We start from the raw sequence: 13,392 nt of genomic DNA, 5'->3' as shown, positions 1-13,392 counted from the left end.
ACATAATAGTCCAGTCACTGTGTTTAAAATCACAGAAAGTAAAAAGGTTATCAGAGTGAATAACTGACTTTTCCATTTGTTCCCCCTCTCTCTTCCTCCCTCCATCTTTCTGTCACTCCCTCCCTCCTCTATTCCTCTCTCTCTCTCTCTCTCTCTCCATCCTTTTTCATCCAGTCACCACACACACACTCTTCCCTCTTTCCCTCCTCTCTCCCTCCATCCATCCCTCCCTACCTCTCCCTCCCTTCCTCCCTCTCTCCTGACTGGCATGCAAACACACAGCAAACTCACAGCCCATTCATAATGCAAACTAGGGAGATTATTTCCTGACACAGAGCAAGAGAGAGAGAGAGAGGAGAGAAATGTACTTATAGGCAAAGGGGTGTGGTCATGTCAGCTGACTCATCTATACACACACGCAGATGAATTTGTCCCAAGGAGCTGTTGCCTGGTACTGGCAGACACAGGGCACTGACGCAGTACAGTAAGAGAGATGGAGACAGAGAGAGCGAGAGAGAGAGAGAGCGAGAAAGAAAGAAAGAGAGACAGAGAAAAAGGAAGAAATAAAGAGAGAGACTATATTGTTATATTTCGTAAACAGTATTGACCAGACAGACTAAAACACACAGACAGAAAGATAGTGTGTTACAACAGACAGAAAGGTAGTAACACAGGAGTGCTTGTCAGTAGATCAATAAGCCAAAATCAAACCCATCCACTATCTCAGCCAATCATGGATAGCGGGAAGGTTCCTGTCTTTTTCCGTGGCTAATGGAATACTAGTTTGTTATTAAGGCACATGAAAGTTCACATGTTCCAGTAGGCATTTCTGGCAAAAAAATAAACATTTTGATGAAAAATAAATGTCTACGTTCAAATGCCTCTACTGTGAAGTAGTGATGCCTAGTTTCCTGTACCCCTTCCAAATGGCACCCTATTCCCTATACTGTGCATTACTTTTTACCAGGGCCCAGACTTTTTAAAGTAGTGCACTATATAGGGAATAGGGTGCCATTTGGGATGTCTCTAAGTTAAATAGTTTAATGCCTATTGACCGAACATCAATTTGGCCCTTACCTCTGATCTGACACACACACACACACACACATATATATATACACACACACACACACACACACACACAGCCCCTTGACTCATGTCCTTAGTAGTCCTATAGAGTGCTCAGTACAGTAGAGCTATTATATTACTTTACAATAGATGTTTTAAGTCCCTCACATACAGATGTTCTTGTCCACTGTAACCATGACGATAGACATTTCATAGGCTGCCATTTGGGACACAGCCTTACTTCCTCGACAAAATGACCTGAATGAGTAAATATGTGTTCCCCAAACTTCACCATAACGGCTTGAAGACACCAGACAGAGCTATCGTAACGGCGTGTGTGTGAATGGTGAAATCACTGGACAGTCAGCTGATGGCTGTTTGTCAGTCAGACAGTGTTTCGCATGTGTGAGAGTTGGTCAATAGGGGCGTCAGCTAATTTCCAAATCATTCTGTTTTCCCAATATTGAGTGAAAAAGTGCTATAGAGAATCATAAACAGATTATGTGACATGCAATAGCTATATCCCATTTCAATGTCTCTCTCAATGACAGCTATTTCACTATCTTACAAGATGACAACACAATACAACAAGGTGTACAATGTGTCGGTCATATCAGGGATTGGTTTCAACTCTGAAAGTAGGTTACTGAGTCGAAGGGAGTTCCTTTTCTTACACACACACACACACACACACACACACTTCCTCTGGAAACACACACACACAAACACAATCCCTCTCGTAATAAACACTTCCACAGACAGCAGTTCCTGTCTATGGAAAGGCAGTCTGTGTGTGTGTGCGCGCGGTGCGTGCTTTCCCTAATGGCAGGAAACAGCCTTGTACCAGTGTGTTACATTCTTAATTACCACCTTCAGTCTCCAATTAAAGACCACAATAAAAGGAGGGATATAAGAAAAAGAGAGACCTAATAAGGCTCAGTCACCCCCCCCCCCACACACACACACACACACACACACATACGCATAAACACACGCACAGCCCACCAGTCTTTCCCCTGTTAAAACATGAAAGGCCTGAGTAATCCAAATCTGTCTGCCGTCTGTGTGTGTGTGGGTGGGTGCATACGTGTGTGTGGTGACTGAGCCTCGTTAGGTCTCTACACTTCTTTCTTTCATGGTAATTAAGAATGAGGGACTGGCGAAAACAGAGGGAGGATGAGGGAGGAGAGGAACAGCGCTGTGAAAGAAAGAAAGGAGCCTTTCACGTTGCAGTTCTTGACACACTCAAACCGGTGTGCCTGGCACCTACTACCCTACCCCGTTCAAAGGCAGTTAAATCTCATGTTTTGCCCATTCACCCTCTGAAATGGCACACGTACACAATCCATGTCTCAATTGTCTCAAGGCTTAAAAATCATTATTTAAACTGTCTCCTCCCCTTCATCTTCATTGATTGAAGTGGATTTAACAAGTGACATCATAACTTTCACCTGGATTCACCTGGTCAGTCTGTCATGGAAAGAGCAGGTGTTCTTAATGTTTTGTGCACTCAAGTGTATAGGGCGTAGAATGAACACTTTCCTTATGACAACGTGTAGTAGATGAGGTTATCTATCACCATGGAAATAATTTCTAAATGGTACACAAACATGGGAGAATGAATGCCTGCAACAATATTTACAGAAATCAAACATTTCTTATAGAAAAGGGTAGGTTTGATAGGAATGCCTGTGTTATGTTTCTATGCTCAAAGCCATTCTTTATATTGTGTTACTGTGTGTGCTATGCCCTGCTTCACTCACGACTCTGTGTTTAATGTACACACACGTACGCACGCACACACACTGCTCCCGTCTGTCTGTGTGCAACTTTTACGATCACTTTCTGACAAGTAGTTGTCAGTTAAGTAATGACAAATTCACAGCAACAAGTTGCCATTAAGTTACTGGAAAATGCCCAATAACCTCTTTATAGTGCAGCTCATTAATGACACATTCTCTTACAAAGTTTGCAGAACAGACCGTGTAAAAGGATGTGCTCTACTTGCATTGGTATAACCATCAAACACTTAAACTGCTACAACACGTCCATTGACGATTAGCACACCAGTACATTGCCCCCACCTATCAAAGCGTTGTGATGATCGTACCTTATATTCAAAATATTGGGTCAAAAATGTTTCCATTATACCTACAAGGTACCAAACTGTACCATGTGAGTTCATGTGTACCTGTAAAGTGTACCTTTGACCTTTGTGTACCCCAGGTAACAATACTGTAGTGTACCTTAACCATGCCCTTATATTAACACAGTCTTAAAAAATAAGTTCCAAGCAATTAGTATGAACCTGGTAGCACAGCAGAAACACTGATGCACTCCCAACCAAGATGCAAGTTCAAATCCCCAAATAATTAATGTATACTCTATGTCAATTGTCCTTGAGCACTGCTAGTTTTACGTTGATGTTATGTTGGTGGTGACAATTGGACGATTATTCTGGGCAGCTTTTAACAAAGTGCAGAAATGCATTCTTGATAATAAGTCTGTGGCCATATCTCTTTCACGTTCACAGATCTGGTAGTGTAACTCCCATTTAAGGCAGAGTCCCAATTGTGGTCACAGCACAATATGTTACAGTAATTCAAATCAAAATACAGCAGCAGACTGTCATTTTATAGAAATAACATCTTCAAGTTGTTGTATATATTTACTTTATTTTTACTGCAACTTTAGGCAAAGTGCAGAAATGTATTCTTGCCAATCTCCATTATGCACACAGACCTGGTGGCGCAGCAGGAACTTCAGGAAGTTATCAACCAACTTTAGTTATGGGGCAGCAAGTTATGCATTCAAGTCCCAAGGGAGCTTGAGTCCCAAGGGCGGCAGGTAGCTTAGTGGTTAAGAGCGTTGTGCCAGTAACCGAAAGGTCGCTGGTTCTAATCCCCGAGCCGACTAGGTGATAAATCTGTCGACGTGCCCTTGAGCAAGGCACTTAACCCTAATTGCTCCTGTAAGTCCTCCTGTAAGTCGCTCTGGATAAGAGCATCTGCTAAATGACTAAAATGTAAAGTAATCAGCGTACAGTAGCATACTGTCCATTAACACCTGAATTTAGCTGAAAAGATACAGTAACTAGTTGTAGATTTACCTTATTTTCACAGCAACTAGACAAAAACCTCCAGTGGAACGAGACTGTCACGACTTTCTCCGAAGCTGCCTCCCCGCCTTATTCGGGCAGGCTTCGGCGTTCATTGTCACCGGCCTTCTAACCACTGCCGCTCCATATCTCATCATTCCATTTGTCTTGTCTTGTCAATTACACACATCTGGTTCATATTCCCCTTATTAGTATGTGTTTAAGTGTTCCCTCTGATTGTTTAATGTGAGATGAGTGTAGCTCGGTGGAGCTACCTGTACTTTGTATTGCCGGGATATATTTTTCCCATGTGCCTGTATTTGTTCCAGTATTTGTTTTGCGCACTGCACTGTTGACGCTATCCAGCGTAACTGTGTCCTACGGAATAAACTCTGTATTCAGAGCCTGACTCCTTCAAATCACACTCTCACAGAATCACCCACCCGAAATGGAGTCAGCGGGAGAGGAGCGCATGCCTGGAGTCATGGCACGGGTCCAGGAGCATTCAACGATGCTAGCCAGCTTGGGAGAAGCGATGGATCGGGTTCTTCAGGTCGTCCAACGCCTGGAGAAGAGAGGACCCGATCTGTTGAGACCAGCTGGGCAACCGGATCCAGCCACCCACACCCCAGCACCCAGAGGGATCCATATATCCCGACCATGGGAGTTCGACGGGACAGCTGTTCTCTGCCAAGGATTCCTCCAATTGGAGTTCTACTTCTCCAGCATCAGGCCGGCCCCATCGGAGTGGGAAGAGGTGTCTGCCCTCGTCTCCTGCCTCTCGGGGAAATCCCAGGAGTGGGCCAACGCGGTCTGGAACGAAGGAGGAGCCGCATTGGACAACTACGGGGAGTTCGCTCGCCTCTTTCGGGCTGTCTTCGATCACCCGCCTGAAGGTCGAGAGGCGGGCAAGCGGCTGGCCCACCTGTGGCATGGGACGAAGACTGGCAGGACTTCGCCTTGGAGCTTTGGACTCTAGCAGCTGGGTCTGGGTGAAACGAGCGGGTCCTCATCGACCACTTCCAGTGCCATCTGCGGGAGGACGTCCGAAGGGAGCTAGCCTGCCGGGACACCATGTTGTCCTTCACAACTGGTGGACATGGCCATCCGTTTGGACAACCTACTGGTAGCCAGAGGACGTCCTGGAGGGGGTCTGCCCATTCACACCCCAGCTCTCGAGCTGTCTGACAGATTTTCCGCTCAAAGGCTCTATCTGTATGCTGTGCGCGTGTGATAAATAAGATACATAACAAATATAGCCTACACACGAAATTATGCAAATTAACTTAGAAACCGATAAGCATGACCGGTCAAATGTACTTACATCAATGGAATAGGCTAAAAATGATTATTTCGAAAAGTGAGTATTTTCTTCTTCTCCCAGACAATTGGCCAGTGCCAATTTTATGTATCAGCTTTTCCATTTTTTTTTATCGGCCAAAAGTGGGCTAATACCGGATAACGGAAACCCTGGTCTGTATGCATTGTGTTACAATGGTTTGTGCAAATGGAATTTTGAATATATCTCAACATTCCATCATTCCAACTGGACATTCCACACAACATGGGCTTGCAGTGCTTACCTTCCAGTAGCCAATCAGATCAATGCCTTTCAACGGCCAATCAAATCACTGCATGTTGCTGATTTCGGATAGAAGCTGCACTTCAGCACACATTTCTAGGATGTAGTTTGACCCATATCCTAACCTTGACAGTGTGTGTACTATATCTTTGTGTACTTGACATTGTGTCTGTGTACCTCCCTACCCCTTCCCCCTCTTTTCTGCTGACAAAGAGTCTGCGGGGGGGAAGAGAGAGAGAGAGAGAGAGAGAGAGAGAGAGAGAGAGAGAGAGAGAGAGAGAGAGAGAGAGAGAGAGAGAGAGAGAGAGAGAGAGAGAGAGAGAGAGAGAGAGAGAGAGAGAGAGAGAGAGAGAGAGAGAGAGAGAGAGAGAGAGAGAGAGAGAAATGGGGGGGGGGGGGGGGGGGGGGGGGGACTGACAGGCGAGAGCCCCAGACAAAAGTAAAGATTGGAACTCAGTTGGGGTCTCAACTTCCTGTCAACAGTTAGAATAGTAGAATACACAAGGTGGAAGTTGGAAATTTGGTTGTGCTTTAGCAGTTTTTCTCTTGTTTTTGTCAGTCACTGACCGTCACTCAATTAGCCATGTGAGCAACAACAAAAATGTTTTTGGTATCTAAACTTGTAGTAATCATGGCCGAATGCCGACCGGGCACGCAGGGCATGTGCCCAGGAGCCCTGACCTAAAGGGGCCCCCATTGATTTTGTTAGTCACTCTCACTAATATATCATTAACATGGCATGAGTCAAGGCAAAATGTGTAGAATTGCAGGAAATTAGATGTAAAACTGCAAAGAATTCTCTCCACCCCATGGCAAAATGGGTAGAATTGCAGAAAATGTGCTTAAAACTGACATAGACACACAGTTCTTGCTCTCGCTCTCCCTAATACACACTATATTTCTCTCTCTCTCTCACTCACTCACACCAGGTCAAAAGCAGTGCACTATATAAGAAATCGGGTGCCATTTGGGAAACCCAACTAAAAGCATTTCTGATTGCATTCCTTATTCCCTTGAAAGCATTTTACCCTACTAGTATCAGCCAACACTACTAACAATCATCCCCATGGCTCAGAGAGTGAGAGAGAAGGGGGGTAGAAAGAGAGCAAAGAGAGAGAAAGAGAGAGGATGGTAGAGAATGGGGGTGTGATAATGCATTTCCCTCCAGTCAAAAACATCCCACCAGTGTCTCACAATACATTGCACTCCTATGCCGGTATTCACAAAGCATCTCAGAATAACACATAACACATACACATACTGTATGCCATGTAACATACACTTTTATCCAAACAGATGCTTTTTTCCTGGGTGGCAGAACATTTAAGTCCTTTAAAGTCCCTTTAGGGGGCTATGAACTGTGATGTCACAACATTGTTAGCCATGGAGGCCATTGTGTTTCGGGGCCTAATCGGTTTCATTTGTGGGGCATTAGAACAGCAGGCCCTGCAGTGAAAACTGACAGGAGGGAGAGGTCAGCGTGGCTTTGTGGCTCCCGCTGTGTCCTTCCCACACACAGAGTATACCTCCCAAATGGCACCCTACTCCCTACTATAGCACTATATAGTAAGGGCTATGGGCCCTGGTCAAAAGTAGTGCACAAATAAGGAAAAGGGTGCCATTTGGGATGCAAACCGGAGAGTAACGTCTCTACTTAGAACTGGTCCTTAGGGGACGCAGACACAGGGTGTTTCTCAATATCCTCACGTCTCTCCCAGTCAAGATCATCTTTGCTCCAGCCTCAAACTGACTGCATGTGTGAATGAAGTCATAAGTCTTAAAGAGACAGCACACACTTTAATAAAAGAGTATCGTGATACTAAACCTGGTATTGAAGTCAAAATTCTGGTATCGTGACAACACTACTGCACTTCCCCATTTACTGAACTTTCTTCCAGCCAGGACAATGGCAATAGAGACAAAACAAGATATACACAAAGCAAACGTTTTACTTCATAATTATCAGCTAGCTATAGGTGAATCGTAATAATCTCAGCCAGGTCACCTTACAAATTTGGAGTTAATGCCTAAACTTAACCTTAAACACTTTGAAATTTGACGTTTGGAAAAACATTTGAGAAACACGGATGAATGTCTAATTCTGACGTGAGACTATGAGAGCTGGTAGAATAATCTAGCTAGCCAGCTAGTTTAACAAGCAAATACAACCTAAAACTAATGGTATGTAAGGTAGATTTTCCGTGGCTAGCTAGCCAGTTAGCCCTATTGACTTATACGGCTTGCGATCTAGTGGGTATTGTAGGCAGGTAAACATGCCAAAATTAATACAGTGTGTATTTATTAACGTATCAAGATAAAATATTGTAGTCAGGCAACATATGAGATCTGAATGGGCAACATTTCATTCCGAAGTCTGAGTTTATTTTGGCCTAATCACCCAACATCAGTGCCAGACCTCACTAATGCTCTTGTGGCTGAATGGAAGCAAGTCCACACAGCAATGTTCCAACATCTAGTGGAAAGCCTTCCCAGAATAGTGGAGGCTTTTATAGCAGCAAAGGGGGAACCAACTCCATATTAATGCCCATGATTTTGGCATGAGATGTTCGACAAGCAGGTGTCCACATACCTTTGGCCATGTAGTGTACTTTCTGTTGAAGCTTGCATCAATGCATGCTTCAAAATATGTACATAGGGAGTACGCATCCGAGAAGTGCCCTCCGTGCTCTGTTTTGCATACTTTGATTTTGACTCATGCTCCAACCTTCCCGTGCTTCAATTTGCGTGCTCGGACTTCGGAGCACAGTAGTATGCTTATTGAGAAACACACCCAGTGTCTGTTGGTTTTCATTGTTGCCTATAACACGATCAGCTTTACCTTTTAGATCCTAATGAAATTATGATTACATGGACAGAGGTGACCTGATCCTAGATCAGCAGTCCTATTCTGAGACGCCTTATGAATACGGGCCCTGTTTTTTTTGTATTTTATTCTGCCAAGGCAGCTATATTCTGCTACTCTTCCTGGGGTCCAATCACAATGACATACAATAAAACAATACATAACACAACACATTATCACACACTACTCTACCATAACATATATACAATACAAAATCAATAATACAGCAAAATAACAATGTAAAAATGCATGTTAGCATGTGTTTGCGAATACACTATGTGTGTGCCTGTGTGTCTCTTCACAGTCCGAGCTGTTCCATAAGGTGTAGTTTTATCTGTTTTTTTAAATCTGATTTTACTGCTTGACTGAGTTACATGATGTGGAATAGAGTTCCATGTAGTCATGGTTCTATGTAGTACTGTCTATTTCCCGTAGTCTGTTCTGGACATGGGGACTGTGAAGAGACCTCTGGTAGCATGTCTTGTGGGGTATGTATGGGGGTTTCTGTGCTGATATAGACATGGGACCTGAGTGACAAGTGACAAATATGAAACACTAAATGCATGTAATGCCAATCTAGAGTGAGTTTCAACAGAACAAAACAACTACAAGACCTTATATAAGAGAATCCATTCCTCTCTGTGACTATCATAAGAAACTAACAACACACACACAAACACCAAGGGTTACAACACAAATAATCTCTCACTTTGTTATGGAACTGAATTTGTTTGTCTCTCTCTCGCTCTCTTAAGATTAGTTGTTTAGAAATGTAAATTCCACTCAACCAGTTGGATTTGTTGCTCAATTGTTTGATGATGTATATGAATGACATGAAACTATCCAGGCTTGAAACACCTGCAGTAAGCCTATGGCCTGACAACACAGCGAGGCACTGCTCAGAGCAGCGGCAGCAACGGCACGTCTGTATCATTGACATGCAATAGTTCTGGAACAGCAGAGAGTGTGGAAACTAAACTCCCGTTCTGTCCTGTCTGACGAAGCGCTCCACTGTCCATCCGCACAACCCAACCGTTGGTTTTGAAAGTATGAGAATTCTCACATGTAATCAACTATTATAATTCTCACATGCGACGTGGCTAGGCGCTAGCCTAGGTAGCAATATTTTTAGTTAACGTTACACTCATTCCCACTCCTGTCATTTGTCAAAGTACCCAGTAGCCTGGGTACCAGTCTCTTTGGCAAATGACAGGAGCTGCAAGGAGTGGAATGTTAATTAAAAAGACTGGTATCCAGACTAGCTAGGCGTGGCAAGGAAAGTGCATTATATAGATTATAGCGCTCTAATGGGTACGGTACGGTGATGCAATGTATACATCTCTTCCTCCCTAGTGCGTCCAGGAGTAAACACACTCAGATGGGGATGAAGGCTGCACACAGCAGAAGGTGAGAGAGAGAGAGAGAGAGAGAGAGAGAGAGAGAGAGAGAGAGAGAGAGAGAGAGAGAGAGAGAGAGAGAGAGAAAGTCTAACATCATCCTTAGCTCTGGCATCTTCCCCAATATTTGGAACCAAGGACTGATCACCCCAATCCACAAAAGTGGAGACAAATTTGACCCCAATAACTACCTTGGGATATGCGTCAACAGCAACCTTGGGGAAATCCTCTGCATTGTCATTAACAGCAGACTAGTTCATTTCCTCAGTGAAAACAATGTACTGAGAAAATGTCAAATTGGCTTTTTACCAAATTACCGTACGACAGACCACGTATTCACCCTGCACACCCTAATTGACAAACAAACAAACCAAAACAAAGGCAAAGTCTTCTCATGCTTTGTTGATTTCATAAAAGCTTTTGACTCAATTTGGCATGAGGGTCTGCTATACAAATTGATGGAAAGTGAGGTTGGGGGAAAAACATACGACATTATAAAATCCATGTACACAAACAAAGTGTACGGTTAAAATTGGGAAGAAAACACACATTTCTTTCCACAGGGCCGTGGGTTGAGACAGGGATGCAGTTTAAGCCCCACCCTCTTCAACATATATATCAACGAGTTGGCGAGGGCACTAGAACAGTCTGCAGCACCCGGCCTCACCCTACTAGAATCTGAAGTCAAATGTCTACTGTTTGCTGATGATCTGGTGCTTCTGTCACCAACCAAGGAGCGCCTACAGCAGCACCTAGATCTTCTGCACAGATTCTGTCAGACCTGGGCCCTGACAGTAAATCTCACTAAGACAAAAATAATGGTGTTCCAAAAAAGGTCCAGTTGCCAGGACCACAAATACAAATTCCATCTAGACACCGTTTCCCTAGAGCACACAAAAAACGATACATACCTCGGCCTAAACATCAGCGCCACAGGTAACTTCCACAAAGCTGTGAACGATCTGAGAGACAAGGCAAGAAGGGTCTTCTATGTCATCAAAGGGAACATAAAATTTGACATACCAATTATGGTCTGGCTAAAAAATACTTGAATCAGTTATAGAACCCATTGCCCTTTATGGTTGTGAGTTCTGGGGTCCGCTCACCAACCAAGAATTCACAAAATGGGACAAACACCAAATTGAGACTCTGCATGCAGAATTCTGCAAAAATATCTGTGTACCACGAAAAACACCAAATAATGCATGCAGAGCAGAATTAGGCCGATACCCGCTAATTATCAAAATCCAGAAAAGAGCCGTTAAATTCTATAACAAAGCCATCACCTACAAAGAGATGAACTTGGAGAAGAGTCCCCTAAGTAAGCTGGTCCTGGGGCTCTGCTCACAAACACAAACAGACCCCACAGAGCCCCAGCACAACAACACAATTAGACCCAACCAAATCATGAGAAAACAAAAAGAGAATTACTTGACACATTGGAAAGAATTAACAAAAAAACTGAGCAAACTAGAATGCTATTTGGCTCTAAACAGAGAGTACACAGTGGCAGAATACCTGACCACTGTGACTGACCCAAACTTAAGGAAAGCTTTGACTATGTACAGACTCAGTGAGCATAGCCTTGCTATTGAGAAAGGCCGCCGTAGGCAGACCTGGCTCTCAAGAGAAGACAGGCTATGTGCACACTGCCCACAAAATGAGGTGGAAACTGAGCTGCACTTCCTAACCTCCTGCCAAATGTATGACCATATTAGAGACACATATTTCCCTCAGATTACAGAGATCCACAAAGAATTTGAAAACAAACCCAATTTTGATAAACTCCCTTACCTACTGGGTGAAAAACCACAGTGTGCCATCACAGCAGCAAGATGTGTGACCTGTTGCCACAAGAAAAGGGCAACCAGTGAAGAACAAACACCATTGTAAATACAACCCATATTTATGTTTATTTATTTTCCCATTTGTACTTTAACTATTTGCACATTGTTACAACACCGTATATATATACATAATATGACATTTGAAATGTCTTTGTTCTTTTGGAACTTCTGAGTAATGTTTACTGTTCATATTTATTTCACTTTTGTTTACTATCTACTTCACTTGCTTTGGCAATGTTAACATAAGTATTCCCATTCAAATAAAGCCCTTAAATTGAAATATATATATTTGAATGAATGAATGAATGAATGAATGAATGAATGAGAGAGAGAGAGAGAGAGAGAGAGAGAGAGAGAGAGAGAGAGAGAGAGAGAGAGAGAGAGAGAGAGAGAGAGAGAGAGAGAGAGAGAGAGAGACATTGAGTACAGGGAACACAGGGCCAGCTCCAGACATAAACTGTCACTTAGAGCACCACACCGCTAGCCCCCCTCTTTCCAAACTTACACACCTGACACCCACACACACACACACATTGCCCAAAACAACGTCACCAATCACTCTGTTTGCTGCATATTCTAAACCAAATAGTAAACAAAAAACAATGGAGACACACACAAACCTGCAGCTGAGTTCAATACACTTGTTGACCTGTGCATAGCCTACAGGTCTGTCACCTGCTAGATCAGCTAACCATTCACATACCGCACGTACGCTATACGCAGGTGCTACTAGCTACCGCGTTGTGAATTGTGCCAAAATGCGTAGGCCTATCCAAAGTTAGGTAGCTGTTTCGAAGATGTTCAATTTCATTTGACAACATTATTCCTCCACACTGTCAGGATCATTCAGTGAGTGGACAAACTGACACTTACCACCAATAGTGTTCAGAGTGGCCGTCCAAGATCCAGAGATAGGACATAACACCCAGAGAAGCCAGAAGATCACCACGCCAGACGCCCTCATGTTTCTGCTCGTGACTCACAGTTGTACCGGTACTGTAGGATCTGGTCCGGTGCAGGGAGCTTTTAATGGAAAGATCCCGGTCTCATCTCAATGTGAGTGTGTGTTTAGATTATTCAATTCAGCACGAGCACGGAGAACGCACAATCACACAACCATACAAGGAAGTTAAATAGAATCATGAAATGTATCTAAATTAAGTAAAATATATAATAAATAGGCTATGTTTAGGTTATTCATTTATCAAACTTGTTTGAGTTGATTGACAGACTAATAATAGCTTGCACCAGCTTTTAGCAGCGCACGGTGCATTTAAAATACAAACATTTCCAGAGCAGAGGAAGTCAACATAAATATGGATTAAATAAATATTGTTTATGTTATTCCTCACGGACAAAGTAATGCAAAGTTAATAATTCTGTAATAATGTCCATTCTGTATCTCGAGCTCTTTAGGTTTTAAATCAACACGAGACTTTCTTCATCTGGTCCCAGTCGTTGTGGCTTCGTTCGCTCTTTAGCGCTGCCTGTCCGGCTGTTGTTGGTCACAGAATTTAAACTGTCCGAATTTAAACATC

At 43.3% G+C, this 13,392-nt stretch overlaps 1 protein-coding gene across 1 annotated transcript in view; it reads right to left on the bottom strand.

Annotated features, from left to right (window-relative positions):
- Positions 1-12,855, bottom strand: part of sema4f (sema domain, immunoglobulin domain (Ig), transmembrane domain (TM) and short cytoplasmic domain, (semaphorin) 4F) — a gene marked incomplete at its 3' end in the record, with an annotated part of 82,619 nt that extends 69,764 nt beyond the window's left edge. The window contains exon 1 of the mRNA XM_084165332.1: positions 12,728-12,855. Within this exon, the coding sequence (XP_084021458.1) occupies positions 12,728-12,818 (91 nt within the window). The 5' untranslated portion in view covers positions 12,819-12,855. The remainder of the gene's footprint in view (positions 1-12,727) is intronic.
- Between the last annotated feature and the right edge of the window lie 537 nt (positions 12,856-13,392).

This window comes from Coregonus lavaretus (genome assembly GCF_964263955.1).
Source record: "Coregonus lavaretus genome assembly, chromosome: 7".
Lineage (NCBI taxonomy): Eukaryota > Metazoa > Chordata > Actinopteri > Salmoniformes > Salmonidae > Coregonus > Coregonus lavaretus.
Note: the sequence above shows the minus strand (reverse complement) of the source record. Positions and strands in the feature narration are given on the sequence as shown.